Source organism: Poecilia reticulata, linkage group LG15, assembly GCF_000633615.1.
Source record: "Poecilia reticulata strain Guanapo linkage group LG15, Guppy_female_1.0+MT, whole genome shotgun sequence".
NCBI lineage: Eukaryota > Metazoa > Chordata > Actinopteri > Cyprinodontiformes > Poeciliidae > Poecilia > Poecilia reticulata.
Window position 1 is genome coordinate 28,393,442 of NC_024345.1, and position 25,765 is coordinate 28,419,206.

Consider the following 25,765-nt stretch of genomic DNA (forward strand, 5'->3'; position numbering starts at 1 on the left):
ATATATATTCTCTGAACATTTCAGTACTAATTAAGACATGACAATCTTCAATACAATACAAAACAATTACTGATTCAATTACTTGAAATCAGTTTAATTAATATTTAAAAAATAACATTCACAAATAAAGGTCATAGGGTCCAATTAGGGCTTCCTGCCATCCTTCACACACTAATACTTCCACTTTCTTGCCTTACTGCACACAAAAGAAGTGTGCTGGTACTCACCACGACATTTCGAGTCACAATACCCAGAGTGCCATTTAATCACATGGCAGACAAGGACAACCAGCAACCCAATCCCATCCCTCCTGAGCTCTAATCATAACCCAGGGGACACGCTGGAGGGAAAGTGGATCCCTGTGTGCAGAGATTGTGGCCAGGAAAAGGCTTCACAAGGCTTTGTAATCCAATCCTTATTCAAGCCTGTATTCTCTTGTCCGGGGTGAGAAAAGTACAGCCGTGGCTTGTCAAGAAAAGGTGTGTGTGTGTGTGTGTCTGCCAGTGGACGTCCAAGGGCTTACCGTCTGAGCACAGACACATGAACTGGAACACCAAGTGCCAAATGAGTTTGCGGTAAAAGACAGAGGACTCATGACTCACGACTCTTTCATAAACTGACGAAAACACTGCCTCATGCCAGGCAGGTGTGATTAGTCTTACAGCAGGATAATGGTGCAGATGAAGGCCTTTCAGAGCATAAATATCAGCTTTCATCCGCAGAAACATTTCCACGCCTTGGATTTTATTTTGCAAATGCCCCGTCTGTGGCTGGAGGGTCAGTAGGGTAACTACAGAGCTGCTGCCAAGCAAGCACAAAAACCCCACAGAGAGAAGCGAAGTGGTGCCCAGGTGCAGCCAGTGACCCGGTGTGTCCCCTCCTGCATGGATTCTCACTCTGAAAGCCCAACAGGTACCAGCAGCTCTACGTCTGTCATCGGTCAGAGCTAAAAGCTGGGAATGGACAGCTCTGATGCTGTTTGGACAGTAAGTTAAAATAAGGAAAGGACCTGCTGTGTCCCATGCTTCTCTTTATGCTAACAGAACCTCTTGAGCCATGTAGAAAACTGCAAAACAGCCGAAACGCTGAGTTCCTTTAGCTAAAACCCCACCTGTTCAGAGAAACACTGAGTTGTGACGGCACTCATCAATGTGTAATGCTTCTTCGATTGTTGATTGATTTCTCTATGACTTTCTTTATAAAATTTTTTAGTTTTTATCATGTAAGGCTCTTTGAACTGCCTTCCTGCTGAAATGTGATATACAAATAAACTTAATCGATTGATTGTATTCCTTTAACTATCAGTAGTTTGATTGCCTTTGACTTGTTTCAATAAAGTAGAAAGACTGACATTGTTTCCTGTTTACAGGGGTTTTAAGTTTATTAATTAAAACCTAATTTTAGTTCGGGCTGTATTTTCCCTACTAATCTGGATTAATCTGAATTACAAGATAGTATAGCTTCATAGCAACCGCCAACCTCTCTTTTCAAAATATATAAACCGATTTACAGCAGTTTTTCTTTAACCAATAGCTCTATTTTGGATCTGATGAATATCTAGATGACAGAAGTATCCAATCTTTCATAATATTTACAGCTCTGCCTCATGAATGCACAGGATTCCCAAAACTGAAAGTTACAAATTATAAATTATATTCCCTTGGGATCATGTGACAGAGTTGTGCTTTACTTGTGTTGATACATTTCAGGGATGCATTTGATATTTACAATGAAAAGATTGTAAAGAGTGAGAAATGGAGTTCCACAGGGTTCTGTACTTGTTACCCTTTTATTGTTTTAATGTAATTTTACTCTGTTAAAACTTTTAGAAAACACGAAGTTTCGGTTATGCTGATGATATTCTGATTTATTTATTTATCTATTAAGCCTACATTATTGACTCTGAAATTTCACAAGCTTCAGGTTTCTCTGTTTACCTGCAGGTCACATATTGTTTAAACTGCAGAGATTTATTAAAATCATCTTTTCTCACATGACTTTGCAAACTGTTCTCAGAGACACTTAAAAGATCAGCAGGATAAATGTAGCTCAATGTGTTTTCTCCATTTCACAGATCAGCTTTAAGCTACTGAATTTAACAGATTAGTAATAAACTTTGGGCTGAACAACACAAATTCAGACACTCTTATGGCCAGAACAGAGGATTTTTTACCAACCTGTGAGTAAAGTTCTCAGCCAGAGTAAGTAGGTGGATCAGAACCTCCTCCTGGGACAAAGTCTTTGCTCCGTCCTTCCACCAGAGCTCACCAGTGGAGCCCAACACACACAACACCTGCAGGACCTGAGAGGACCAGAGGGAGGAAGAGAAAGTCAGCCAGTTGCCCTTTTTTCCAGCTCTAGCTATTTTAGTTTTCCTCTTTCTGCTGAGCTAACATTCCTGCAGCATTCTGGAGTGCAGACCTGGAAAGAGAGAGGTTCCCTCACGGTGGAAGTATTTGCAGGTCATTTCCCACTAACTGAGCTAAAAAGCAAACCTACAAAGAGAAATATTGTTCCATCAGTGTTTTTATGTGTATTTTGAAGTATCACTTAATAAAATGTTGATGGAAATGGAAAATTCAAAATAATTTCCCCCAATTTCATGCTTGCCTAAGGTCCGTTTTGGCTCTTCCGAGAAAAAGGAAACGTTAAAGAGGAGATGGAAACACATTCTGCAGAATAAATTCCAACATAGCAAATTTTCCCATCCAATGGTGGGTCCAAAACTCCATTAAGGAGGGGAGCTGTCACTCCAGCACTCCAGGCTGGGATGGGAGTGGTGGAACGCTCCCATCCACTGGTGGGTCTGTGCCTTACCAGAGGCATAAAACTCTATGTTTGGAGGTTTCTCTTAAATGTGCGGCCCATGTCCAGTCTCTACTTCCTCATTAGGAAGTAGAGACTTTTACATGGCTAAAAGACAAATCACAACATGGCCGAAAAACGTATCGCAATACAAGAGTTTCATAAAAAAAATTATTGATTAGTTTTCTGTTTTAAATATCTTAAATACCACCAAACTGATGGCAGGACTTTTCCTCTTTTATCCAGTTTTATCTCCATGGTATTGATTTTTATTTTTAGCTAAGTTATGAGCCACAGTGGCAAAACCTTAAACTGCTGCTGCGCCAGTTACTCAACAGGTTGTTGCTAGGTAACCAAAGAGTGAGTGAGTTGCTAGGTAACCAAAGAGTGAGTGAGTTGCTAGGTAACCAAAGAGTGAGTGAGTTGATAGGTAACCAAAGAGTGAGTTCCAAAGAGTGAGTGAGTTGCTAGGTAACCAAAGAGTGAGTGAGTTGCTAGGTAACCAAAGAGTGAGTTGTTAGGTAACCAAAGAGTGACGGAGTTGCTAGGTAACCAAAGAGTTACCTGGCAAGTTAGCTGTTGCCACCCATAAATTCTGGATTTAGCCACTCAAGTCCAGTGAAATTATTGATATTGATCACATGTCTGCCACTATCTATATTCATTGTCCAGCCACGAGAAACATGAAAATCTGACACAGAAAACATGCCTAAATTGTATTTTTCTTTTTTTACTTTTTTGAGACATTTTAAAAGTTTGCTCACAATTCACACGGTAAATGAATGGAAACTACAGCCACACCAGAAACACACTTGTGCTTTTGTGTGATTGTGTGCGTCTCACCTTTGCTAAACACTGCTGGTGTCGCTCATGAACGGCCATCTTGGTCAGGTCGGCCACGGTGGTCTCACTGAGCCACAGAGGTCTCCTCTTGGCTTCGTCCCCCTCCTCTTCATGCAGCTTCCTCAGGATACCCTCCAATGTCAGCTCCCTCACCTCATAAAGCGGGCTACGCAGCAGGCTGTCCAGAAGCTGCTGCCTCTGCTCGCCGCCTCTCCACAGGTCAGGACAGTCCACACTCGCACTGAGGCCCACCTGGGCGAGGCTGAGCAGGTACTGCGTGCTGCCGGGGCCAAGCGGAGCCGAGGAAGAGTCAGAGGTCAACAGTTCGGAGGCCATGAGGATGGAAAGTGTCGTCTGACGAAGAGCTCTGACCTCTGAATCTGAGAAGTACATAACGGTCGACGTTAGCCAACAATGAAGGTGACAGCGTTGGGATGAATTCAAAGCAGCAGATAATTGTACTTCTGACAAGTCAGGAAGATAAAACATCAGTTTCAGATGAGCTTGATGGTGATATGAAGGAATAAAGATTTATCTTTATCCATTTTAGGATTTGGTTCAAGGGTTTTCCGCTAGCAGCTGAACTAGCATCTATAGGCTGCTGCTGCATAACATAAAGATCAATTTTCCCCACTCTCTATTTGATTTTGCTACCATCCATTAAAGAATCATTTCCAATAAACTGAATTAACAGAGGTCTCTTTGTTCTTCAATACTGGAAAGTGAACACCTGACCCAGGACTTACATTAGTGTCTTTACATTTGAAAACTATATTTGCATTCTTCCTTTCAGTTGTGTCTCTTTCATGGACATAGTAATTTATGGCGTTATTACTGGTTTTATGTTTGTGAACTTCCAAGGTTTATTGCAGTAGAAAGTACAAGTGGCTCAGTGATTGTTCAGTTTTATATTTTATGAACAGTCACTTATGATGTTACCATAAGTAAACTATTCATGTTTATGCTAAAAGTATGCCTGGTTCAGTCCTTCTTCAGTTTTGTTTTGTTATGGACGGTGTAACTAGTGGCATTATCTTTGTGAACTCTTCATGTTTTGTTTTTTTGTAGAACGTACTCCTGGTTCAGTGCTTCTTTTTCATGTGTGTATTTTATGGATAGTAATTTATAGTGTTACTACTGGTATCTGTATGAACTATGTTTTTTACAATTGAAAGTTCACCTTGTTCAGTGTTTTTCCCCTAGTTGTATCACCTTTTAGACTCATCTATTAATAGTTTTATTGACAGTATTGCTTTTGTGAACTCTTCATGCTTTTGGCCATAGAAAGTACACCTAGCTCAGTGTAATTCATTTCAGTTGTGTCTGTTATGGACAGTCTTTGGGAAGTTTTCTGTGTTTCTTTTTTGACACAGAAAGTACACCATTCTGTTTCTTTTTACAGCTGAATCACTTTTATAGACATTTATGGTGTTACTACTGATATTGTCTTTGTGAACTCTTCTGTGTTTTTTTTTAACCATGGAAAGTGCCCCTAACTCATTGCTTATGTTATTAAACACGTCTTTTTCCTAGAAGTAGTCATGGATAAACCTTTACTCCTTTTTGCATGCATCCATCCATCGTCATATTTTGCAATTATACTTCAAAATTGGCCAAACCTGAACTATAAACATTGAACATTTGCTCCAGGATATTTCTTTCACTGACTTTTACATATAAATTATATTTATTTAAATTTGGTCCAACATTTCTGACCAAAGAAAACAACAAAATCACAAAGTAAGACAAGTTTGTGAGGTTGTTACGGCCCTGGGCCTTAAGGGCTGGGCTGCAGGTGTTGCTTTTKTCTGTCCTTGTGCTCCTCCCCTTTACAGGTGCTGCTGATCARGTYGATTGGGAGTGCAGAGTACTTAAACCTGGCTGTCTCCATCTTCTTGGTCGCCTTCAGCGTCMRCTCTGCCRCTTRTGGTGTTYTGTTGCCAGGCCTCRGCTCCCCTCCTTTTTGCACATTTGCGTTTGTCTTTGTTTTGGCACTTCAACACTTCCATATGCACTCATACAACACATCCAAGCATTTGCATCACACCACTTATACTGATATCCACAATCCATTGTTGTTTTTGTTAATAAATATTAATTTTTCTACACTTTAACCCCTGCATGGTCTCCCGTTTTTGTTATGACATTGAGCCAGTCGTAACAGAGGTAAACCACAGACCAACTCGAGAGAATCTTCTGCAACTTTCTATTTGTTTATAGGAAAGGTCCAGAGTTGGTCCAACCCTGGCACCTGTGATCACACACTCAAGATGTCCACACACACTTGAGTGTGCACTTCCATTAAGTATATTCCAGTGGCAAGTCAGCTAAGGAGAAACTTAATGCCAAACTAAAGCTTCACCCCACCCTGCAGAATGTCTTCAGGACTGCAGAGACCCGGGTTTAACAGCCAACTTGATTAGTTTAAACGCGCGCACACACACACACACACACACACACACACACACACACACACACACACACACACACACACACACACACACACACGCGCACACACACACACAAGGCTTATGAAATCTAGTGCAACTCTATCTGCCCCACTCAAAGTGGACCCTGACAAAAGAGCGGGAAAGGCCTCATTCCTCCGGAGATGTTCTGCGTTACCATGGAGACGAGCAGAGTTACTGTAGAACCTGATCCTCGAAGCGGATTTGGGGGCCAAATAAGCAAAGCTTAATGATTATAATAGAGGTTTAAGGGCACGATGATGGCATCCGCGATGAAGGGAGAATGATGACTGAGGGAAAGGCGCGTTAGCACAGAACAACGCTAATGCTGTTAGCTTGACACAACTTTGTGGCTAATGTCTCGATTAATTGCATTTACTTCACCCAACAACCGACAGAAACTTGTATATTAAGTATACTTAATAATATTCTTAATAAGCATATTACTAATATACTTATTAATAATTGGTAATTAAGCTGAAGATGATTTGGTATGTGAAAGAAAAGTGACTAGGCATTTTTAAGAAATGCTTAGTCACTAGTTGCTATGGTGATTCCCGCCATTTTTAAGGCTCAGGGGAAAAGCAGAATGTAAATAATCCTATCTTAATATATATTTGAATACTTAGTAGAAGTACTTTCTTGTGGCCATTATAGTATGTTTTAGGCACATGTAATATTCTATGAAGGAAATGTTAAAAACAAACTTTAATTTCAGTTTTGAAGGAAAATTTCAGAGATACAATATAACAAAAGTGGATTACAGTTTGGAAGGGCACATACAATAATTTGAGATGGTTCGACAGGAAACCTTTGTTCTGACAGCAACTGCTGAAAAAAGTGTACAATTTAATGCACATATTTTACATACGAAGAATAAACCTAACTAAATATTAACTTAAACATTTCAGAGGGCCGAAAATGTCTGGAGAGACATTTTTCCCTCCTGTCCAGCCACATAAAACTATTTCAGAGCCACTAATGTTACATGACCTTTTGGAAAAAAGTCAATTTATAACTACTGATAAGTATCTACTACAGGAAATTTGGTGTAAATCTTAAAGAACCAACATTTGATTCCTGTTTTTATTTGTTAAAATAAAACAATCATAAAATTGCAAGAGGACAAATGGATGGAATTAATGTAAAAAACACTAATAAGAAAAATAGATCTAAAGATCAAGATATTTGAAAATACTTGCATCTATATTGCTAAAATTTTACAAGATACCAAAATGTGACATCAGTCAAAGAAAGTCAAACATCTTATGACCTGATTAAGCTTGAAGTAGTTTGTTGGTTGCAAAGTAAAACCGAGCTATGGCGCTCCAAACGGATCAGTTATTTTACCAAAATCCCATTACAGTTTATGTGGCATATTTCATAAACACTATATAACACATCTCTATTAATGATTAATATAAAATCTTTGCTATATTTTATTTTTGGATGTGTTTACAGAGTTGGATCAAAAACTGCAAAGAAGAAGAAGAAGAAGAAGAAGATATGAGTCAAACAGCAATAAGCAGACTCTGGCATCCTCATTAAGTTTAAGACCATAAATGTTCTTCTTAAAGACACCAAAAGCAAAATAAAAATAAAAACTGGAACTATAAAACTTAAAATAAAATTCATAATAAAACGGTAAAGCTGTTTTTATGATGCCTTTGTTAAGGAGGACAGTGGATGAATTACTTCCTTCACTAATGAGATGCGTTCCTGTGAACTTGTGCACCATTTTTCATCCGGGTTCATAAACAGTCATTGTTCTCCCACAGCTGCGTCTGTTTAAATCCGTCTACAGGTGAAAAACCGCAGCTGCTCCAAACCCACACTCAAATAAACCAGGAGCTGATATTTTTGGATTTTCTGTTGAGAACGTGTGAAGAAAGCAAAGCTGTTAAACGTGATGAAGGCAGACAAAATTATTCAGTATTAGACTTTAACACACCGCTAAAAAGAGATACATGCAGGGTCTGTTATGTAAAACTCTACAACATTTGCCTTTATTAAGTGATAAAAGTGTCTTTATGATTTAAATAATGTGTTACCTGGTAGTTTTGAGTAGGACTGTAGTGATACAATAATCTCACGATATCATACACGATATTCTGCTCACAATATAATATATATTGTGATATTCAGCAAACGATACATTTCAATACACTTGTGATTTTCTGAATGATTTTAGAGGGACAGGGTGATTTTGGTGACATTTTGTGACTGTTATAGAGTTGGATTGAATTAATCTAACTGAAAACTGATTAAAAGCACCAACTACACAATACCTGGCTCTGGTTGGACACAGACTTAAAGTCGACAGCTGGACAAAATGAATCAAAGAAGTGGTGAGAAAACATGTTTCTTTTAATTGAAACAGTACAAAMTGTAGCTTASATGCATTTGTAAAGTAAATAAAGTGCACCAAGTACCTGCTCTGAACAGTTTGATACCTTTTTAACCTTCACACTTAACATCTGAAGGAATCACTCTAAGCCTGATGACCTAATCACTCTCCTGGTGAAGCAAGCAGTGAGTGAGCAAGGTGACAAAAATACGATACTTGCGGATGAATATCGATTTATTTTTCTAGGAAAGAAAATATTGATATACAGTATATCACAAAATCGATATTACACAGCCCTAGTTTTGAGACAGATGTACCCTACTGGTGCTAAAATTGTAGGTTGGATACATTTTTGGCACAAGGGGACAAAGTACAAGTAGCCTAAAATGTTACTCAAGTAAGAGTGAAAAAGTAAAAAAATCTGCTCAACTTCTGATCAAATGATCAATCATTTAATGTTTAAAAATGGGGAAGTACTCCGGCTTCCTCCCACATGGCTGGTCCCTGTAAACTCGCCTTAGCTGTGTGTGGTTGTTTGCCTCCGTGTTGCCCTGTGAGGGACTGGCGACCCGTCCAGGTGACCCCGCCTCTCGCTCGCCCGTTGACAGGTAGAGATAGGCACCAGCACCCCTCCCTTACCCCGCCGGTGTCGGGTAGAAGATGGATGGGCGATTCTGATCAAATCACAACTTTAAAACTGCATTTAATGAAGTGACCTTTGTCTGATCTCACACATTTAGGTGTCAAAGAAGCAAAAACATGAACAGATCTGAAAAAAGCATTACATCCTGCATTGGGCTCAGAGCGCATGGTGGACGGTTACAGCAGGTTCAAACAGGATCTGAACAGATAATTGCAGCATCTCAAGTGAAACATGGTTTTTGGGAAGTTTTTTATTTTTATTTTTTCCTTTTAGCTCTGCAAAAAAGCACAGAAACGTTTATGGAGAAACTGCAATTTAACACTTTTCCCTCGAGGAGGAACACCCAAACTGTTCTCCCCCGCCTTTCTGTTGAACCTAATCACGAAAACACAGATGAAAACGGAGAACAGAGCCAAGCCAGCCGTTAATAACAGCCTGTGGTTATGTTGATTTCCCCTGTGCATCTGGTTTACAGCACGAGACTCAAACCTTGAAAGAGTTTGTAATTCTCTGCGAATGCGAGCAGAACTTCTGCTTTCTGTTCCGACTCTGGCAGCAAAGAAAAACAACAAACGCACAAATCCGACATTAAGGAAATGAAACTATTTCCCATGAAGAACCGTTTTTCAGAAGCAGAAAAGAAACTGTGGGTCATCTTTGATGGTCCGCTGAGGCAGAGGTCAAATATTTGAACTAAATGTAACCCCAACATCTGGTTTAAAGAAAGCTGAGCTTTTTGGTGATGTCAAGAGAAGATGTTAGTCGTCATCATCTGTTTGGATGGACAGAAGAAGAACGATGAACCCAGTTTCACCAGCAAACTGTCCAAAAGGGTTCATGTCACTCTGAAACAGCTTGTTACGCAACTAAAAGCTGACTATGATGAAGGTGTCAGTGAGGAAAGCAAAGGGGAAAAAAGGCTGCACCACAAACCCTAATAAGTGCTCTACGTCTTTATTAGCGCTGTCGACAAGTGGCAAAAAGCTGGGACACTTTGCTGTGTTGAGGTTGAACTTCTCACACGCAACCAAGCAGCTGGATTTCCAATCAGCATCACCCAAACTGTGAAAAACAAATCCCAGACACGCCGAGCTCGCATCTACATGCGTGTGAGCATGAACTAGACAAATGGGAAAGTGATAAATCCGCTATAAAGCCGGAGTTTTACAGTGTCCTGGTGAAAAACCTTATAATGACACATTTTCTCACCATCTCACTTTCCCCTGCTACTATCCATTTATGCATTATCTTGAGTTATTGTTACCATTAAGAGCTCTTAGTTTCGCTTCTTCATAGAAAGTACTTCTGGCTTCAGAATCTGCATTTACATTACAGATGTGAGCAAATCTTTGTCAATATTCTGCTAATGTGGAAAAAAAACACAATTTTATAATTGGAGTGTTTCCATTAAATAAAAAATTCTATTAAAATCACACATGAATAAGCTTGTTTACGCAACAAGTCATTAAAAATTATGGCAGTGACTGATGTAAAGAGTTACATGAGATTATCTTCATAATTCAGCCAATCAGAGGAGAAACTAGCGTCTTATTCAGGCGTTGGAGCGAGAAGAGCGGCTACGTATGCGGGGATTTGGGGAAACTGCAGTCGGCCATTTTACAGACGAACACTTTTGAATGACACACAATGTTTTATGAACTGTGTGATGCTGTGAGGGCTCTGGTGAAAAATAATAATAAAAAAAAACCATCCTCCTACCACTTCCTGTCGTCTTCTTCGACGTTTCCGGCAGTAGTAACATCCGGTTGTTGATCATGTGACTCATGATGCAACAAAAGGGTTTTGATATGGATGAAAAACCACTTCATCCCAACACAAAAACTTTTTTATGAAAAACTGAGAATTTGTTTTAATTGTGTTTCCATTAAGTAAGTTTGTTTTCGTGATTTCAAATTGGGCAATTTTATAGTAAATGGAAATACAGCTGTCATTACCAATTTTGCTCACTCTTCATATATATTTTAGTATAGAAAGTGCTACTGGCTCTTTCTATACTAAAGAGCTACTGGCTCTTTTCTATACTAGCTGGATACAGCTGATGATTACAGCTGTGTGCTCTTTATTTTCCAAAGAAACAGTTAAATACTAAACTTCCTTCCAAGGCGCTGAAGATGCACCTGCTCCAGTTTTCTTCCCCGTAGAAAATACAAACTGATGGAAATATGAATTTCTTTAACTCCCCCATCCTCTGGTTTTCTTTCCAACTAAAGGTACAGCTGGTCTGATGCATCTCTGTTTAGCTGTGTCTCTTTTCTTGTGATAGCTGTTATTAAAATAACTCCTGGTTCTGGGCTGGGATGTTCATCTGTTTCCTTTCTAGACAAAGTTATTAACAAAGCTATCGCTAACATTAAAACTTTGCTAGCTGTTTCTCTGTGTTCCTGTAGGAAGTGAACTTGGCCGGGTCATAAAATGTTTAACGGTGTCTTCTTCGTGGAGAACGTGACTGGTCCATTTAACGTTGCGCACACCTCGTTTTACTTTTTATAAAATGTATTCCTGACTCATGTGTCTGAGTTTAGCTGCATCTTGTCCTTGTTAGAGAAAAACTTTATAACAGTCTGTTTTTATTTTTCTCCCCAGAAAAGATTCTGCTTGGTTCCCCTGGAGGTTTCTTTTGTTAAAATAAAGTTGTTCCCTTCCTGTTTTGGCTGACAAGTTTTTTGCAAACTGCATCTTAAAATTGCATAGAAGAGTACGTAACTGGATCGGCATCTGACCGTATTTGAATGAATTGGACTGGTTTCAATTGAAACAGGACCAAACTGGATTGCATATATTTTCATTTGAGCCAGACTTGTTTGTCTTACAAAGTGTTGTGTTAATTATCACTACAGACGTAAACGCTGCTCCAAGAGGGTGCAACCTGCAGACTTGGGAATACGTTTATCCATCCTGACGCTGGATTCCAGCGGTTGGAGCGTAATCCCTCTTGAAAGAAGAAGTACGTCTTAATTTGAAATGGGTGCAAGCATCCACATTTGGATCTAGATGGCTTACCAAGCTGTCAGGAAGGAACATCAATCGTACGCTCTAATGTTACTGGAAGACTAATTATGGAAAAGCGAAGTTGAAAGCTGTCTTTGGATACTTTTTTTTATTTTTTTCCTCCAGGCCTGTTTGGATAAAACTCACATGTTGCACACTCTCAGTGACGGGAAAAGGTCTTAGGGTTTCATTCAGGGTGTTATTACCTAATGCAGATGGAAAAGCACCGTGGGGTAATTGATTCTGGAAGCCTATTATATGTTAAATGTGGAAACTAATGGCATCTTTAATCCAGGACGTGGCTGGCACTGCTTTAATCTTTCTGAGAGTTATTTACTTGCAGAATAGTTGCAACAATTTAGCACAAACAGAAGAGTCTACAATGAAGCAGCCTTCATTTATTGACACGGTTTTGGAATGATACATTTCAGCCAACTTGCTCAAGTTTTTATATGCTTTTTTTTTTTGTTGCCCCAATTCCTCCACTTTTCTTCCCCTCAAAGCAAACCTTTCAGCTTATTTTACTGGTGTGTCTGGAAAGCAAAGAAAGGACAGATTGGCAGAGGTAGAGATGAAGCAATAGACGGCAGGGGATTTTTTTTTTTAAATGAGTCTGCATGGATCAAAGAGCAGCGCACAGAGACCTGTGTTCAGACTCCAGAAGAACTGGCTGTTAAATGCAAAGTTCCTACTTCAACACAAGGAGCCAGTTAGAAGGGGAATAAAAAGAAGTCATATTGAAAAAGAGGATTGTTCACCTCTCCGACCTCGGTGCCAGGCACTCCTAAGATCCTGCTGCTTTTATATGAACTTCCCCAGCTGCTCCCAGACTCTGGAACAATCCGTCTTTTACATATTAAATCCCACTCCGCTGCTGGTAATTTAGATTTAAGGACTCGCTTCTGTCAAGTTCACCTTTATCTCTTTAAACCGGCTGTTCTTACAGATTGATGGAATTTATCTACATTTTTAATATTTTATAATTAGTTCCAGACTGTTTTTATTTTAACTACAGCTAATGCAACGTCTCTACTGCATGTACTGGAGTACGTGGGTTGTTATGGCTGATATTGTGAAAACAGTGCAATAAGAAGAAAACTGCAAGTATCTGCACAAATCAGACTTGGTTGTTTTCAACCAAATCTTCATTTGAGGTTTTAAGAAGGAATGTAGCAATCAGTACCAAACAAATTTAACTCCATTAATCTAGAGAGATAGATTACTTACAAATGCAAAACATTGGAAAGACAATTTCCAATCTTTCCAGAAGTTCCAGCAAATTCAGCCCAGGATCAAAAGTGCAAAGGTCAGAGAAAACCCAAGAACTTCACCTCTGACTCTGCAGGCCTCAGTTAGCAAAGAGGGAAATTAAATGGTGTTGAAACTCATATCCGGGAGTCCACAGTCATCCGGGAGGGACTCAGAGTAGAGCCGCTGCTCCTCCACGTCGAGAGGAGCCAGTTGAGGCTCGGGCATCTGGTTAGGATGCCTCCTGGACGCCTCTCTGGTGAGGAGTTCCGGGCACGTCCCACCGGGAGGAGGCCTCGGGGAAGACCCAGGACACGCTGGAGGGACTATGTCTCTCGGCTGGCCTGGGAACGCCTTGGGATTCCCCCGGAGGAGCTGGAAGAAGTGGCTGGGGAGAGGGAAGTCTGGGCCTCCCTTCTGAAGCTGCTGCCCCCGCGACCCGACCCCGGAGAAGTGGAAGAAAATGGATGGATGGATGGATGAAACTCATATTGTTCAATATTTTTCAAAAAGTTTATGCAGATAATGATAGCTGTCAGAAGGAAGGATCTTCTGTAGCAGTCTGTATTACAGAGGATCTGAAGAAGCCTCTGGCTGAAGACTGTTGTACGACAGATTCATGAATAAGATGTGCAGCATTGTCTGTAATTGTTTGTTTTTTTATTTTGTGATGAAATGTTCTTTGAACAATAATTTCCAAAAGTGTCAGAGCTGAAACTTCAAGGATTTTCTCACAGCTTTATGTTTGATTGGGAACAAAAACTGCCACATTTGTTACATTTTCAGTCAATGTGCTTTGGTTTTTTTCCACACTGCACTGGGTCAAATGAACCAAACCGTTGGAAAAACCTGTTCCCCTCCTCGTCTGTGGGGGCGCTGCACCAAGAACTACAGGAAGAAACAACATGAAAACCTCTGAAGAAATCAGCACAACTTCTTTCTTCACAAAATGTTTAAAAAAAAAGGGAGTAGCGTCAGATTTTAGCAGATGGAGCATTTTTCTTTTGTCTTTGGTAAAAGACAATGAGTCATTTCTCCTGCTAGGGCTGGACTCATGTTTTTTTTTGGTTGTATTTACCCAGAATGCCCTGCGCTTTAGTCCACTTTCTCTGGTCCACTTTGCGTTCACATATGCATTCGAACAGCACCAGTTTATGTCAACCGAACCGAGACAGAGGTTTGTAGGCTGACCAGAGATCACATTTTTGGTCAGAGTTAGATTACATATTCACATCTCCCCAAATAAACCAGACTTTCCAGACAAACAAACCAGAGTTTGACTAAATCGACTGAACATGTCCAGTGGGAATGAACCTTCAAATTCCCTTCTTTATATGTTAAAGCTACCAATAGATTAATAAGAAAAAAACACTGAAATATTACTTATTTTACATAAAAATCAGAGTGCTAGCTAAATGCTAATGTTTACGTAAAAACCATATAGATGCTAATGGCCAGCATTTTCAAAAAGACAAAAGATATAAAACTTATTTTCATTCATACGCAACAGAAGATAAACTCACCAAGTTATAAAACAAACACAAACATACCATATAACTCAGAGTAAGAAAACTGTTTCTAGAGTCAAATATCTGTCCAACGTTCAGAAAACTGAAGTTTGACAAAAGTAAGACAAAATTGGCACGGAAAATTATCCTAAACAAAGCAGCAAATCCATAGAGAAATTAAATGTAGCTTAAAGAGAAAAAGAACAACAGATGAAACCTCTGAAAACTGCTATGGGATATTTAACAGGACAGAGGCGTCAGAGGAACCCAGGTCCTATCGGGTCTCTCTTATGTAAGGAGCAGAACCAAACGAGCCAGGAAGAGTTTTCATCCTCATTTCCAGAATTCCTCTCTGCTTCTTCGACTGTCAAGACGGAACATGTGCTCGGCACATGGCCGACCAAAAAACACGGGCCTCCCTCCCTCCGCCGTACCCAGTCCTCCATAAACTGGGTCATAAGCCCAAACCCGCCATCTGTCAGACGATACGCTCGCCTTTGGTTTCACATTCCTTCGCAGCAGGGACCCCCAGAGTTTGGCGAGCGCACACAGCCGGACACACAGGCGCAGACGTGGGGAAGGTTTTGGCTCTCAACAAGGAAGAAGCAGCAAATTTAGAGTGAAATTCAGGGCGAATGGAGAAATCACAGAGCGTAAATGACCAGGTTAAGAACCGCTCAGCAACAGAAATAACATGTTCTTCTCAGTCAAGCCTAAAAGAGTGGAAACTACCTCAAATCCAACTCTTATGCTTCCTCGAACAGGTGGGGATTGGTCTATGGGCTACACAAAACATGCTCATTTTGCACAAAATCATTCTTAGATAATGAGATTTTAGTCTCTATTTTGAACTCTTTTCAGAATGAGCTGATTTATATCATTCAATCCAAATAAGCTGCTGCTGGCCACGCCACCCAACTCAAAGTTTACACTGAGACGGTACAATGGCTGCAAACAGATGCGCAATTATACAACCTTCTTTGAACATTACACAAACATCTTTTCTGAAAGGCAAGTCAATAACTAAACCCTTGTCTTTTCCAGCATTCCTTATACAGGCATTCAGCGGTAAAACCAGCTGTCCAAATGTTCTGGACCTCAGCTTGGGTTGCTAGGTAACAGGGCTGGGCTCGACTGGGGTTGCTAGGTAACGGTGCAGTGCCTGCTGATATGTTACATCCAGGAAGTTTTTGAAATGGCTCATTATTATTCCCCCAAAAATAAACAAAAAAAAACAAAAACAGTTGTGGGTTGTTTCTAGAAATGGAAGAACAAAAACGTGTAAAAATTAAATTTTTGCATAATAGATCCTCTTGAAATATTCTGTTTTTGAGGTGCTGAATAGGATTTTTTTTCTTTCTTTGACTCTACAGTCTTTGCAAAATACTGTAATAAATACACAGTTAAAGCAAATTTCAATTGCGGGGGCAAAAAACAAATCAAAAACATGTAAAGGAAATGGTGAATCGGCCGATCACACTGACGGATCTCAATGTATCTATAGACATGGTGAGACATGGTTGTTGGAGTCTAACAGACAAGTATGAGGATTTCAGAAACTGCTAATGCCTAATTCACACTGCAAGATTTTTATGATGATTTTCGTCCTGATTTTCCCATCTGACAAACTTAAGGACACTCCGATTATCGAAACGGCTCGTAAGATGATCTTAGGAGAAATTCCTGCCATGTGTTAAGAATGATCTGGTCGGATGGACATTGGGGCTGTTCCCATCTAATATGTGGGATATTGTGATGTGTGCAGCCTGTTGCATGTGGCGTGTAGCCAATCAGAAAGCTAAGTGACGTAAACACTGAGGAGAATTGAGAATAAACACTATAAACACCTGAAAGTCCAGCGGACGTTGAAAAGGCTTTATTTACATTTTTCATTGTTAAATATAGCTATTGCCATTGTTTCTTCCTCGTCGGCCATGTTTGTTTACTCTGAAATCACATTTAGTCTCAAGAGGCTTTGTGAGATTTCCCATCTGAAATCTGAGTGAAATCATTTCGTGTGTGGTCCGTTGTCTTTGCCGCGTGGCTCGACAGCACACTCTGCATGACCAACACTGTCACACCCAAGATGTTTTATTGTCTCTGACACTTTGAAAATCGGCCAACAATTTTGTGAACCAGGCTTTATACACAATCTTAATTCCCGGAGTCAATGCAACAGATTCCGACAGAGTAGAACCAAGATGAGTTGCATGTGGATAATGTGTGTGTTTATACCAAAACACGACTTACCTTCCAGAATGCTGGCCTTTGACCCACAAAGACACATCATCACGTCTAAAAAGGCTCCTCTGGTCACCAAACAGGAATTCAGCCTGAAAATGAGACAAACACACAGCTCTGCATTTAATCTGCCAATAAAAAGTTGATAAAAATCAGCGACAGAATGCGCTTTTGAATGTGTTGGGAGGAAAACACAAACTGTTTTGGATGAAGGATCTCTTTTATTACGGAGAAGACTGCCTGAGTGTTCCAGACCCAACTGTTGATTCAGACAGATAATGCAGCCTCCAGCCTCGATCATCTGGTTTCCATTAAGATCACAGATGAAGATTTTCTTCTGAAAAAGGCTCTGAACTGGGTCACTGTACATTTGTTACTCTATAAATCTTTTAAATGTTGAGACTCTTGATCTTCCAGTGTTTTTGGTGCCTGTGTTGGATAACATAATTTATAAGTGATGTATCATTACTTTTTCTCCTTTTAAAATGAACAGAATGTTTTCAGTGGGCGCTCTAATGAGGAGGCAGATACGTTTAGATTATATGTAGGTCTGCATAAAGTTCAGATATAAAATAATATAAGTTTCAGCCTAAGATATCCCAAACAACTCTAGGTGCAACTAAAAGAGCTCACAGAGAGCAGCTGAAACACCAGTAGATAAATGTTACAACGTTCAAAGTAAAGAATGAAGTTTATGAAGCCGGACAACAAATTTTCCTGTAATTGTTTTATCTGTCAGGAAATCATATTATCAAGCAGTCATATTAGCAAATGAGAGAAGACATGCCAACATTAGCATTTAAGCTAGCTACTTTTACTTATGTTTTTAAGTGTCCTATCCGGCAGGTTGGTACTGGACACGGGGACAGAAAAGAAAGGGAGAAAGGTAGAGGAAAAGAGAGAAGAGTAGAGGTGAAAAAGGTGGTCAAAAATAAAACAAAAACACCCTGAGGTCTGCTTCTACACCTCCAAAAAGAGAAAAATAAACAGAGAAATAACATGTATATTTATAACTACAACATCAATGAAGAGTACCTGGTACAAGGTAATGGCAAAATGGCCACAGCAGCCCAACATGGATTGGATCTGAATCTAAACACCGAGTTTATTACTCCTAATGAAAACATTGGAAGCAAAGGCAAAATGAGAGACTGTGTCGGGTAAGATACGTAAAAGATTTATTTCTAAGTCGGTGTAGACGTTCCAGGTGTTGCAGAGAGAGAACAAAATGGCGTCTTTTTAACCATTTCCATCAGTACAGTGAGACCGAAGTGAAAAACGTCTGGTTTCTACAGACGTCTGACAGTAATCTGACCCGACTGTTTCTGGTGAAATTTAACATCTTTGAAGTAAATGTGATTCATTCAAGATTTAAGAGACCACAGAGAGTCCGTTTGGTTTGGAGGGCAATTTGCAAACAATAAACATAATTTATTCTCCTTTTCCATTGCTTAAAAAAAGCCAAACTCTAGAATTTTATGATATTTCACAGAAAAGCAGCATCTGTTTTTACACTTCAAATGAAGAGCCAGATCAGGCCGGTATGTTGCTGTGATTACCAACAGAAAGTGGAAATTACTGACATAATGAATTAATTAGAACATCATGTTTCACAACACTGCGTCTCCTTTTCACTAGCAACCGAAATCAGAGGTTTCATTTTGCTCCATATCAAAAATCTGAATGTTGTTAAAAGGCCGGTTGAGCCAGGATGTATTGATAAAACGCATAAAACTGTTAAAATATTAATGAATAGACATTTGTTTCAGCATCCAATACGTGTTTCTTAAAGTTAAATAATCACTGATCAATCCCTTGATTGTTTTTGTTTTTTGCAAGATTTTAGGAACTGTAAGGAATTTTGCACTAATGCATTATGACTAATGTGACTTTTTATTGATCGCCATATTTCGCTAATTTAGAAGTATTTGAGCTAATGTAGGATGTTAAATGTGACTAAGTAAGACTGAGGCAACAGTCACTTAAACCCAATGTTTTTAACCAATTTTGAGAAAAATTAGCAGTGAAATGTAGATTTTGCTTATTTGTGTAAAACTGGAGGGACTTATTGATGGAGTTTAGAGGGCCACATAAAAAGCCACGGCGAACCAGATTTGGCCCCTGGGCCTTGAGTTTGACACTCGGACGACTGCCGTCTCATTTGGCTCTAATCTCTCCTCCAGCTCTGATTAAATAAAGAAATTAAACGAACAAAGCTCCTTAAATTGACAAAATGTTCCAAACATCCTCATCTTGACATGGAAACAGTGATAATCTCATGCATTGGCTCCACTTGGTCATAATCGGGTTATTTAAGTGCAGTGACCCGGACAAAAAAGTTACTGTTGTCACTGGGTCCAAAGATTTCAGGATAAGAGACGGAAAGGGACGAAGATGGACTTTTATTTCTGTTCAAACCTTAAGGGCAAACGAGTTCGAGTGTCTCATGAGCCGCCCCAAGCTGATCCAGGATTAAATCCATCTTATTCCATTAAATCACTAAATAACCACTTCACGGCGAAGCTCATCGAGTTCCACTTAAGCCAACTTAAAATCATGATGTATATTTTCATTGTTGATATTTGTGTGAGGATAGTTCAGAGCGGATCTTCAGGATGAGACCAGATCGCTCTGCTACAAAGAATACAGTGTGTCAGCTTGACGTCATGATGTCATCAGCCGGATATTAATACCGCACCGCCGTCTGCATGCTTCACACACAACACGAGACAAAACAGACGGCATGAGCTCTGGCAGGAAGTTCAAACTGGAGGTCAGATTCATTTTGAGTTATTTTAAAGTATCGGCAATCAGCAATGACGATACGTGAAGCTTTTAAAAGATGCTGGGCAGAATGCTGGTGCTGCGATGACAAAGCTTGATCTGTGTTTCCACGCAATTCTTATGCAAACTGTGAGTAAACTTTCAAAATATTGTAAAAAAAATTTAATAAAAATGTGAATTAGGCATTTTTCCATCCACTGGTTTGAAGTGAGTCCAGCTGGTTCGCTCTGTTACAGTTTACACTGGAAATGTGTTTCCCTCTCTTCTTTATAACAAAAACCACCAGAGTTGAAACTTTTTTGCAAAACTGAGGAACTTTTTCTGAATTTTTCAACCTGTTCTGATTCGATTCTTCTAAATTAAATTATGCTGGTTGAAACCTGGTCAGTGTGTTTTAAATATGGGAGCGGAACCACAATCTCACAAATGAAAACAAATGGCGCTCCTGGAGAGGCTGGTTTGCAAATGCCAACCAACAGCATTGTGTCTTAGTATTTCACTGCATTTTCTCCAAATATCTTAGACAAAATCTACAGAAAATCCATGAACAGGAGGAGATCTGCAGCTTTAATGAATCAATCAAGTTTAATTGTAAAGCACATTTCAGCAACAAGGCAGTTCAAAGTACTTTACACCATAAAAAATATATATATATAGTAAAACACCAATTGAGAAAGAATTTAAATCTTTAAAATGAATAAAATCGAATATCTTGGTCAATGTTCCAGTTATTATGAGTCGAAGGGTAAGCAGTTGGGTTTTAGTCAAACTTAAGGCTCAGGGGCCAAATCTGGCCCGCCGTAGCTGTTTATGTGGCCCTTTAGACTCCAAATTATGTCAATGAGTCTCTCCAGTTTTTCATAAAGCCACAAAATTCACACAAAATCAACAGATCCCCACATTTATTCAGATTTTAGTGCAAATCTTTCTCAAAATTGGTCAAAAACATTGGGATAAAGTGACTGCTGCCTCAGGTTTATTTATGTGAAGTTACATTCTGTGATCGACTAATAAAAAGTCACATTTAACATCAAACATTAGCGCAAAATCCCTTACAAATATTTCTAATTATCACCACAAAATCTATGATTTTGACTGCAAAAAACACAAGAACAATCAGGGGACTGATCAGAGACTATTTAATTTTAAGAAACACTTATTATTAATATTTTAGGAGTTTAATGGGTTTTATCAATACATTCTGCCACAACCGGCCCTTTAAGAACAGTCAGATTTTTGATTAAAAATTTTTTAAATAAGTTTGACGCCCCTGATTTAAAGAAACTCAGTGTTTCGGCTCTTTTGCAGTTTTCTAGAAGTTTGTTTCAGATTAGTGGGGTGCATAGAAGCTGAATGTTGCTTCTACATGTTTGTTTCTGGTTTTAACCAGAACCCTGGTTTTAACCCAGGCAGTATCGGTACCAATACTGGCAGTTGAAAAGCCTTCATCCGTTAGGCTCCAGTTACTGTTTCACAATGATGCACAGAGTTACGCTCCGGAGGGCTGAATCATCAACAGAAATCCAAACGACTCAGATGTTTAAATATGATAGTCACCACAGGATGACAGCATCCTGGAGACAGAAAACCCTCCAACCCGACCCGAGCCTGAGACGGTGCGAGTCCAGAGCCCAGCACTGACTCAGACCAGACGAACAATGCATTCCATCCTTTTTGGAAGCCGGCCTTCCTCAAATTAGTGGTGTTCTGGAAGAGCTGGGAGGTTTTTCTTTTTCCAAAAACAGAGATACTTTGACCTGCAATGTCCTCAGACCCGATCAAACGGGCCGGCGCCTTGGCGCGCTCTAGGCAGCAGGAATTCACCTCGTCATCTTAATAAAGCCTCATCAGAGTAACCAAGTGAAGCTAGCAGTGTGTTATCTACCGGAGACCTGGGCCTGACCTCAGCCGGGGCCGACCGCGCCCCACAGCGAGAGGCTCTTTGGTGGAGGGGCGGCCAGGTGGAAAGGTCTGCAGTCGGGTCAGCGGGTGGCCTCTTTGAAACAGAAACCTCAGCAGGACATGAAGCAGACGCGGCCGGCCAGGGGATGTACGACAAACAAGGAGCTTTTTCTTCTGGAGGAGGGGAGTGGATGCTTATCGCTGCGTCGTTTCCCACACGTGTGCATGCGTGTGTCTAGGATTACCTAGAAGCCAGCCACATGCGCTGACGGAGGGCCTCTCCGATGCCACTTCCTGCTGGCAGGGGTCTGTGTGAGTCGGCCTGGAAGGAGCGCAGCAGAAACAGCACCTGCACACACAGACAAACACACATTCACTCTCACAACACCAGGACGGGTCAGCAGAAGGCTGATCCGGGTTCAGAACAGGAACTGTCTGGTGGGTCAGAACCCGCCAAGCTCTGCTGCCACAGACCAAACTGGAGCTGAGCGATAAATCAGTTTTATCGATTAATTGATATGCTAACGGGAGTACAACAAGAACAGAGAAGCTGTAGAACTGGGGTGTTAATATTATTTTAATTTGATGTTTAAAGGGTTTGATGTAAGACAGAAAAGACAAAATCCCTGAGGGAAAATCCAAAAAGGCTCAATAAAGTTAGTTTGTTTCTACAGATCTGTCTTTCTTTATATTTCTAGCAATATTTATTATCTATCTATCTATCTATCTATCTATCTATCTATCTATCTATCTATCTATCTATCTATCTATCTATCTATCTATCTATCTATCTATCTATCTCTGGACAATACAGCTGAAAAACGTATCACAATATAAGCGTTTCATATCAGTCGATATCAATAATTGTTGATTGCCTTTTTATTTTAAATATCTGAAATACCACAAGGCTGCTGTGGTCTGATCTACAATTTTTACTTTGCAACGTTGTTTATTTTTTATTAGTTATAAGCCACAGTGGCAAAATCTTAAACTGCTGCTATAGTAAGTTGTTGCTAGGTAACCCAAGAGTGAGTGAGTTGCTAGGTAACCAAAGAGTGAGTGAAATAGTTCATGCTACCCAGCTAGCCTAGCTGGCTGAGAGGTTGAGCGACTAAAGTCTTTCCTCTGCCTACATCTCCCAGAATGCTATGCGGTTCTGGATCAGAGTTTTAAGTAATTAGTTCAATTTTGACATTTATTGAACTTTCAGAAATGACAGTGGCTACAATGCGCCACACCAAAGATAAACTAACGCAGAACAGGTGAACGACTCAAAACCAATTGTATATTTTTACTCTGTCGCTCTCTTTCTGTCGGCACCTGTTGCCGTGGTAACCGGCAGCCTTCAGAACAGAGATTACGTCAAAAACACAACATTCGGTCTGTTATACGTTTTCAGGCTTGATGCTTATTTTGTAACAAGCAGTCGCCTGAACACAGCAGTGGATGATTAGCTAACTTAAACACCTGCTCAGCGTACACCATGCATTAGCTCCGCAGCCCGAAATCCATGGACGCATACGGCAGTGATTTGTAAAGGACGTACGAACTCTTCGTGTGAATAATGAGGTTCTGGTGACCGGCAGAGTAAGCACATGTCGTAGCAAACATGTAGGCTTCATGTTCATCTTAGCCTGCAGATAAAAGCTACGTCAGCTAAGCTAATTTTGCTAGTTTGTCAATATAACATCTGATATTTAACTTAGTATTACACAGATGTGGACAGAGTGTTCAAATTGTAATCAAGTAATATTTATTTTGCACTTATATTGTTCAGAAGTTAGATAGGAACGAGGTCTGAGCTAGTTCTAAGCTTGTGACTTGTTTATTGTTGTCATAGCAACTCCCTAGCAACTGTAACGACGGTTACAGTAACTACCAAGATGGCTGTCAGCTACAAAATTCTGGGAGCTTTGACACATAACATTTTGGATTTTTTTATCACTGAATATTTTGATAAGCGCGTCACAAGAGGACGTTCTCGTCTCTGCGTCCTGCGGCGTTCAGTTTGTCTCCTGAACTCAAAACCTTCCCGATCGCGATCGGCTGACACGCCTGACCTATTGCTGTTCTCCCTCTCAACAAATGTGTTTTTGCAGTGAACAAAGCATTACAGAAGTCCCCTGTAAGGCTGTAGATAGAAGAAGAAAACCACTTGTGCTTTAAAGGAAATGCTTCCCACTTCAACCAGCGCTGTGAAACAGAAACTGCGCCAGTTTGCAGCAGGTGGACCAGTGGTTGGGAGTGTTCAGAGGAAAGGACACAGGCTGGCTGGCTGGCCGGCCTGCTGGGGTGTGTATTCTGGGCCTTGGTAAGTATACTCTTTAAGCTGGGGCCACGGCCACAGACCAGTAGGAAGCCATTCATTACGTCGTGCAGGGAAGGCAACGTGGGGAAAAACCAGGCCGACCACGTAGCACCAAGCATGGCCACCGAGTCCTGGCCCGCCCCGTCCCCTCTCCACGCCCAGACAACACCCACTGGCTCGCACCGAAAGCTTTCACACCCCCACCAAGAGACGCTCTCTTCCTCTCACTGTCACTCAGCGATGAGGTTTTGCTTTTTTTTCTGGACCTGCTTCGAAAACCGAACACTTCTAACCCTCTCTTCTGTCAGGAAATTTAACTCAAGATGATCTATGCGAAACAAATTCAGTCCAAGAAAAACTAAGAGAAGTTGAAGCAACGTCCAAAAATGATCAGATTAGTAATGTACAAATCCTGTTTAATGCAGAATAGGTTGGTTTTTTTGTTAACTTTTTGACACCAAACATCAATCAGGACAGGAAGTTCTGTTTACAGAGGCATTCCTTCCCATGAAACGGTTTGATTCATCCTCCTGTGTCCACGTTCTCCCTCTCTGCCCTCCACAGCTACACCTCATCCCCAGAGCTGGGAAGTCCCTGCATCCGAGGCTCAACCGGCTCAATCCAGCCCGGCATGGTGAAAAACGAAATATTTATAGAAAGCGATGCCTCCCTGTTCCTCCTCCTCCTCCTCCTCCTCCTCCTCCTTCCAAGGACGAAGAGAACAACACCCCATGTGGGTGGGGATGCTGGGTTGAATGAAGCTGAAATAAATCAGGGACAATGAAACAGCAGCACAGAGACATGCTGTAGAAGAAAATGTCAATTTTTTCAATTATTATTGCCATAAAAATGTTTGTTTAGTCATAAAATCCATACATCTCCAAGTAAAAAGGACTTCTTCCAATACTTGCTGCTCCTCTAAAATAATTAGGTCAATAAAAAGTGGCCTTTCTTTCTACAACTTTAGGATTTTACTTAACCTCAGTTAATGGTTTTTATTATTATTTGATGAAAAAAGGTTTGAACAACCCAACAATCCAACATAAATCAACTTCCACTAATTGTATTTTATATACCCACTTGTGAATTATTTAACGATTTGGACAAGTAGTGATATTCGGTAAAATTTGAAGATGTGTTCAAATGAAGCTTGTTTTTCAGATTAAAAGCACCATCTTGAAGCAGCTATTAAAGTTACTTTTCATTAAGTCCATATTTATGTGTTAAAAATATTTTTTTTATTGGTTTTATGTATTATTCTAATCTTAAATGTTAAAAATCATCATTAACACAAATAACAGCTTTAAAACGCCTGTCTGCGTATAAAACAATATAACTTGTTTACTGAAATAAATTAATTTACCAATTATATTATTATTTGTTAAATATAACTGTAAGCATTGGTATGTATCATTATAATATTAATATCAATGACTGTCTTACAAGAAAGAATAACTTGCTGAGTCATGTCAGAACCAGAGATTTAAAAAATACTTGGACACTGGTTACCATGGTGATTCCAACCGTTGCTAAGGTAGAAAAGGGGAGGGGGTTTAAAACACTTTTTATTAAAGAGACAGACCAGAATTTAGGTCTCAAACAAACAACTGCTGTATTATACTGTAAAATAGCCACTATATAGATTTGTTAAAGTTCAAC

The 25,765-nt window shown here is 40.0% G+C and overlaps 1 protein-coding gene across 1 annotated transcript in view; it reads right to left on the reverse strand.

Annotated features, from left to right (window-relative positions):
• The window catches only part of thada (THADA armadillo repeat containing), a 113,732-nt gene that overhangs the window by 22,141 nt on the left and 65,826 nt on the right, over positions 1-25,765 (reverse strand). The window contains exons 30-33 of the mRNA XM_008430387.1: positions 22,044-22,147; positions 17,122-17,204; positions 3,649-4,028; positions 2,178-2,302 (exon numbers count right to left, since the gene is read on the reverse strand). Coding sequence (XP_008428609.1) covers positions 2,178-2,302; positions 3,649-4,028; positions 17,122-17,204; positions 22,044-22,147 — 692 coding nt within the window. The remainder of the gene's footprint in view (positions 1-2,177; positions 2,303-3,648; positions 4,029-17,121; positions 17,205-22,043; positions 22,148-25,765) is intronic.